Consider the following 6893-nt stretch of genomic DNA (forward strand, 5'->3'; position numbering starts at 1 on the left):
AACATCTTGAGTAAAGATAAATTATCTTCCTAAGATTATATATATATATTATGAGTCTTGATTTAGATATATGTGTGTTTGTGTGTATGTATGAACTCAAGATTTGATTATTTAAGATTCAAGTTAATTCTTTAAATTAAATAAAGTGATAAAATCTCAACCACTTACCCCCCCCCCCCCAAAAAAAAAAACGTTTTTAGTGATTTGTCTACAGTGCAGGATTTTTTTAATTTGGTAACGTGGCAGTTTCTCACACGTTACTAAAGTCTTTGGTAACGTGTCAAAGTCACCATTTGGTGATGTGTCAACCTTGACACGTTACCATTTAGTAACGTGTCAACTTTGACACGTTACTAAAGTTGTCAAAGTTTTATTTATTTTTTATTATTATTTTTTTTTCAGTTTTCGAGTTTGTAACGTGTCAAATTTGACATGTTACCGTTTGATAACATGTCAACTTTGACACATTACTAAAGTCGTCAAATTTTTATTTTTATTTTATTTTTTTCAGTTTTCAAATTGGTAACGGATCAAAGTTAACATATCACCATTTGGTGATGTATCAACTTTGACACATTACTAAATTTATCATTTTTTTTTTTTCAGTGTTTGAATTGGTTAAAAGTTGACACATCACCATTTGGTGACGTGTCAAAGTTGACACATCACCATTTCTTCTTTCTTCTTCTCTTTTTTCTCTCTGTGCTCTCACACCCAGTATATCCCCCAAGCCAGCTCCCTCTTCTCTCAGTTGGGAAGAAGAAAAAGAAAAGGAGAAAGAGAAAAAGAAGAGAAGATAAGAAGAAAAAGAAAAGGAGAAGAGAAAAAGAAGACAAGATAAGAAGAAAAGGAAAAAGAGAAGAGAAGATATGATTTTATTTTTTTTAACTGGGTTTGGTATTTTGAAAATTTTTTTGCTACTGGGTTTGGGTGTTTGAAATTTTTCTGAGTCTGATTTTTCTAGTTGGTTTGATTTGATTTTTCAGGTTGAATCCACTCGGGGAACGGGCATCGTATACTCTAATGGGTAATTTTTCTAGTTGATTTTTCTGTCATTTGTCTTAGCTTTTGAACATATTGATTGTTCTAGTTCTTTAGTATTGCAGGTTTCTGATTTTGGGTACTCTCCAATTCCACACAGTGAATGAGTAGTAAAATTAGATTCAAAGTTCAAAACTTTTGATTGATCTATTGAAATTTTTGTAAAATTTTGCTTAAATTAATTTTTGCTACAGGGTTTGAATCTATTAATCTATTCCAAGTTTAATTAATTCTTGTTTTTTTTTTCAATTAAATTTTGATTAGCAGCTGGGTTTGGATTTTTGAAAACTAGATTTTATGATATTATTTGAAAAAAAAAAAAAAAAATTCGGAAAAAATTTTGAAAAAAAAATTACTTTTTTAAATAATTTTTTAAATTTTAGTAACGTGTCAAACTTGACATGTCACCGTAACGTGTCAAAAACTTGACACGTTACTAAAGTTACATTAGTGACTTACAATTTGTTAACCCGCCACACAATTTGCTAATGACACGTCACTAACCGTGTCAACTGACTTGAAACGTCACTAACAAGCTGTAAAAAAAAAAATTAAAAAAAAAAAATTTGTAGCGAGCAATAATTAATTAACTAATAATTAGTATGGATTTATGAAAAAAAGAAAAAAGCAAAAATGTGGAGACATCGACCCCAAAAAAAAAAAAAAAAAAATGATTATAGCTTGCAGATGCTCATCCGGGGAATCGAACCCCGGTCAGTACCGTGGGAGGGTACTATGATACCACTACACTAGATGCGCTTGTCTGGTGAGAAGGCATTAAAGTAAATTAGAAGGTTACCATTTTCAATTTCTTGACAGAAAAGCACGGTTAATGGATTCAGGCCTATCATTTTATGACTTTGAGCAGTCGTCCCAAAGTGGTGTGGTGATCATCTTGTATCACACATCGAAAATACTTTAAGGGAATCACAATCAAAATGCTTGTAGCCCACCAAGCTTTCCTTTCAATGGGAGATGATAAATGAAAGGAAATACAATATGAACCATGTATAGCTTTCTCCTCAATTTGTAAGTCAAAATCAATGGAAACTTCTTAAATCTACTATTTCAATTGATACCCCTTACAAAAATCTTTGAGACGACATAGCAGCTTACACCCTTCTATTGAAGAAGAAGTGGGTAAAATCAGATTGGATGAGGTCATCGACATCCCAGAACAGCTCTTCCTTCATCATTTATAGTCGTATTTCTACAAATCTTTTGAAGATCAATATAACCAATAATGGTGTCCTCAAAAACTGCATCTTCCAATTGAGCTTCATTAAAGGTGGAGCCAGACAATACAGTGTTCCTAAATACAGCTCCTTGGAGATTGGCTTTCTCGAAATTAACACGATCCAAAACTGCATTTGAGAAATCTACACCTACACACAATTGAGGTCACCATTAGCCAACATAAATCCTCATAACTCAGGAAAAGGAGAGAGTTGTTTGTTGTAGATAGTCAGATTTGTAGACCTTCATAGAAGTGAAAATAACAACAGTGGGAACCTCGCGTCTATCGAGTTTTAAATAATGCTATTTTAGTTGCAGGTAGAATTAGTAGCGTCAAAGTAGTTGCAGAAATTCAAAGGCAACACCTCATCCTTATATCAATTCATCCTTAAATTTGAATGTATTTATTCGTGTCTTACACTTTAACATATTCACATGTCTAAATATGAATATTTTCGTGATTTACATAGCAAACTAAACATGCCCATTTTGTTCTTCATGGCATTGTTTAAAACTCATTGCATCAAATGGGGAAATCATCCTCACGTCATCATGATCTGCATAAAATCTTGCCTATACAAGAGTAGAAGGGATGAGAGAAGCGTGTGTCTTGTTGTATAGTCCATGGGCTCGATGAGCGTCCAATGGACCAGCAAAAAACAAAAGGGAAAAAAAAGAAGAAAAAAAAGAGGAGTTTGTAATAGTACATAATTTACAGAAACAAAATCTAAATAAGCTTAGCAAAAAGATTGCATTGGAAAACCATATGAACTATAAATAAGTGAATAATTTCACTAAACACAACTCAAAGGATGAGATAGGAAATTACCCTTAAAGCTAGCTCCAGCAGCATATGCCTTTGACATCACCACGTCTGTCATGTCTGCACCATCAAACTTAGCATCTGACATTAGGGCTGCTGCAAGAGACTTCCCCTTCAGGTTGGATTTCTCATTTGTGTAATCACAGAATCGGAGATCAATTGGCTTGTCATAAACACCATTTGCCTGACCTATTGTGTTACCAACAAATGCTTTTTCACACCGATTGGGCTCTGTTGACAATGGAGGTAGCCTCTGCATGGCAAACATAATGCATTTTGTTCATGTCCTTTACAAGTAAAATTTGTATTCCTCCATGAAATTAAAATCAGTAGTTTTTATGGTAATTTTTTTAGTTTATGATATACTGCTTAGTTTGATCTTTAAAAAAGAGGAGCGAGAACATGCATGTAAAATACACAAACAGACCAACCAAAAACGAAACACAGCCTTAGCCAAGCCAGAGCAAGTCTGCAGAAACTAAATTAAGAAAACAATAAAGTGAAAAGTTTCCAAGCCACCAGGAAATGAAGCAATAGCTCATCACTGATCGTGCATCTCAGGTGCACATCATTCAACAACCATTTCATTATCCACTTCCCTTTTATTGAACTGGCTGTGGTCAAGTATATCTCTCTCAGAACCACAAAACAGACAAAGCCAATAATTTTACGTGGGGTTGAAAAGACTGTAACCTATTAGAGTATTAGCATCTGGTTCTTCAAACCGTCTTTTCCCTTCAAATTATAGCTAACCACACCCTAAAATGCCTCTACACCCAGTTCTTTACCGTTCTTCAGTTTGAACAAAATGCTACAGTAGTTTTTCGTATATGAAAAACCACTAGCATTCTTCCGTGGGGTTTGATGGATATTTTAAACAATGGGAAAAAGTGGGATGTAGAGTTGTTAAAGAGTGATAATGAATATTTTAATGGAGTAGAGAAAAAATAAAGAATGGGATGTAGAGTGTTTTTCAAAAGTGAGTAGTTAAAAAATAAAAATAAAAAATAAAAAATTTAAAAAAATGTTAGATTTTTCTTCAAAATTTGAAGAAAATTTTAAAGAACCAGATGCTAATGCTCTTAGCTAGAATAGAAAGATAGCAATTTCCCATTAAGATCTTAATATAAATATATATTGAAAGGGGGAAAAGAAGTTTCCATTTACATTCTGTTTCCACAAAAGTTCTTCTTTTTTTTATTTTTTATTTTTTTTTATTTTTTATGTCAGGGAACCTCTTTAAGGCAGGGCCTTTCGGACCCACCCCTTCAGAATAAACTCCGGTCCCGTGCACCGCATCCTCGGAAGTTTTCCTAAATGAAACTAGTTAAATCGCTGGCTATTCACAAGGGGGTGTGGCTCCAAAAAATTGTTTGCACTCATAAGGTGTTGGACCTTAGACCTTGAACAGAGCAAACCTTAAGACCAGGGCCTTCACCACTTGGGCCAACCCCATCTTCTTTGGAGGATATAATGGGTTATGGGATTCTTAAAATACTACCATATTCTACATGTGTATTGTACTAAGTCAACTTGACAATCCCAATATATCCTCTAATATATTCCCCCTTTCCTAAATGACACTTTCTCTCCTCTATAAGAAAAAGGTAAAGAGTAACATCGTGGGTTCAAAATCCAAAGGATGTGTGTAGCTCATCAATTTTTTTTTTTTTTTTTAAAAAATGCATGTAATCCATTATAGTTATATTATTCCAAGCTAAGATTCCAATGCCAGACATCCCATCTAACATGTCACACAATTGTCCAATCTTTATCTATTAAGAGTAGAAATGATCCGGTTATTCTTTCATAATAGCTCTTAAAAATACCAAATTTCCCTCCCACCTATGCACTTCTAAGCTCGAATAACTTTGCAAGGATAAAAATGAAAAATGTGGGTTTATAGGTCTGCTTTGAGCCTTTGACCAAATAGACAATAGTTGTGGGAGAGGAGCTAGTGGGTTTACATTATAAGTTCATCTGAGAAGAAGAATGATAACAGGAAGTGTTTAATCACTACTTATTCCAAAAGCTTAAGCTGATACGAAAACAAAGTTCAAACTCATGCCCTTTGCTCTGAAACCATGTTTAATCACCACTTATCCCAAAAATTTAAGCAAATAGAAAAATGTTAATTTAATCATTTAATCTTTATCCTAACCGGAAGAAACCACTCAGTCCTTGCGAAATATCAATTGTAGCTTCTCAATTTCAGAATCATTGGCCAATATTTAGGCATAATTCACTTAAACATGTTATAGATATATGTGGTAGATATCAATACACTTAAAAGTAAACAAAGCAGAAAGCAACATTGTCTATACTGGTTAGTAATTACGTATGAAAAATAAATAAATGCTGATCATGTAATTGAGTGCTATGTGCGCTCCTAACCTGGTTGGCAGCAATTACAGGTGAGGCAGCAGTCACAGCCCAAACAGCAAGAACGCCACAAGCTGCACCTCTAAGCTCCTTAAATTGAAGTAAACTTCCCTTGGATTCAGAACCATCTCTAGCTGCCCCAGACACACCAAACAACAGCAGATATATCAACTTGGCAAATAATGACAAATCTTACACTTCACTTGGTGGGTACCGACAGAATCAAGCCAATATCAAATGGGTATATTATAAATGTTATAAATAAGTATGAAATACAAATGGGTATATGATTTTATTGGCTATTATTCATCTTTCACCAGCTTGCTTCACGTTTCAAATTTTCAATCTTTACCAACCAAAAAAAAAAAACAGACAGAGAAAGAATAAATTAGACAATCATACCAGAGCAACTGATTCTGAAAGATGAGCGGAGTTCTGGAATGGGGAAAGCGTGGCGTTTGGGAGAGGAGTTTCGGAGGGACAAACCGTTTCGGGAGAGTGGAATTGAAAGAGTCGCCATTTCTCTGTCTGCTTACAAGTTTTTGGAAAGAAAGGCTTTGTAACTTATCCGTTGATGGCTCTGGCAGGTACATACGTTTATCTTACGTGGCATGACACGTAAGACTCTGGAGCGGATGTGTTTGGACACAAAGACATGGTGATTGGATTGGCCCTTCCAAACAGTCACTTCGGCATTCAGCAATGAGGGGGAAAACATAGGCCATCAATTGGTTAATGGGCCCAATCTGTACAAAGTGTTATAGATCAGTGTCTTTCTTGGGCCCATATAAGGCTTCCTTATATGTTGGGTTTTTCACAATTCTTGTTTTCCGAGGTTGTAGTCCTATGTTTTCTTGCTATGCTTGTGTGATCTTTAGCCCAAATTACAACGAGTTTTGAGTCATTGGTTGTATGGGCTTATTGGCCGTTCTTCTACATCTTGATTACATGGGTGGACATCTTTCAATCAAGGTCACCTCTTCACACACCGGCCGTGTGCTTCAATCATTGAAGATTATTACCATCACCTTTTTCCTTTTTCTTTTTGAACCGTTTTTAAGGTCTTAAGATGTGCCAATTTTCATGCACATTCCATTGCTAAATAAGCTGCTTCTCACTCGGTGTTTGAAAGTATTCCCAACATTCATCTTCATTTCATCTTAGAATTAAGAGCGACAAGAACCCTTCTTTGTAATTTGCTTCTTTTTTTTTTTTTTTTTTTTTTTTGTCTTTCCATTTTCCCTTTTTCCCTCTTCTGAATAGAAAAAAACCAAGTCCCCTAATTCTTGTACGGCAACAAATGTGTCTCCACAAACAATTTTTTTTCTTTGCCCTTAAAAAAAAAAAAAAAAAAAAGCCTCCTAATCAAAGAGTAATAAATGTTTATCTAAACAATGTCCTTACAGTACTT

General features: G+C 34.6%; 1 protein-coding gene and 1 non-coding gene across 2 annotated transcripts; both read right to left on the reverse strand.

Annotated features, from left to right (window-relative positions):
- Positions 1-1729: 1729 nt before the first annotated feature.
- TRNAG-CCC (transfer RNA glycine (anticodon CCC)) lies at positions 1730-1800 on the reverse strand. The gene has a single exon. It is a non-coding gene; the product is annotated as a tRNA-Gly (tRNA).
- A 165-nt stretch (positions 1801-1965) lies between these two features.
- Positions 1966-6029, reverse strand: LOC132168223 (thylakoid lumenal 17.4 kDa protein, chloroplastic). Its single transcript, XM_059579345.1, has 4 exons — positions 5885-6029; positions 5495-5616; positions 3107-3353; positions 1966-2426 (listed from the first exon to the last, which is right to left on the reverse strand). Exons 1-4 carry the CDS (start codon positions 6000-6002, stop codon positions 2203-2205), a joined length of 711 nt encoding a protein of 236 aa, XP_059435328.1. The 5' UTR covers positions 6003-6029; the 3' UTR covers positions 1966-2202.
- Positions 6030-6893: the final 864 nt, after the last annotated feature.

Source organism: Corylus avellana, chromosome ca1, assembly GCF_901000735.1.
Source record: "Corylus avellana chromosome ca1, CavTom2PMs-1.0".
NCBI classification, from domain to species: domain Eukaryota; kingdom Viridiplantae; phylum Streptophyta; class Magnoliopsida; order Fagales; family Betulaceae; genus Corylus; species Corylus avellana.

What these genes read in the sequence shown, in the direction of transcription:
- LOC132168223 (XM_059579345.1), bottom strand. Translation starts at nt 6,002, where the DNA reads ATGGCGACTCTTTCAATTCCACTCTCCCGAAACGGTTTGTCCCTCCGA. An exon ending in TTTCAGAATCAGTTGCTCTG is followed by an intron (nt 5,617 to 5,884) that starts GTATGATTGTCT and finishes TGTCTGGGGCAG; the next exon opens with CTAGAGATGGTTCTGAATCC. An exon ending in TGCTGGAGCTAGCTTTAAGG is followed by an intron (nt 2,427 to 3,106) that starts GTAATTTCCTAT and finishes AATTGTGTGTAG; the next exon opens with GTGTAGATTTCTCAAATGCA.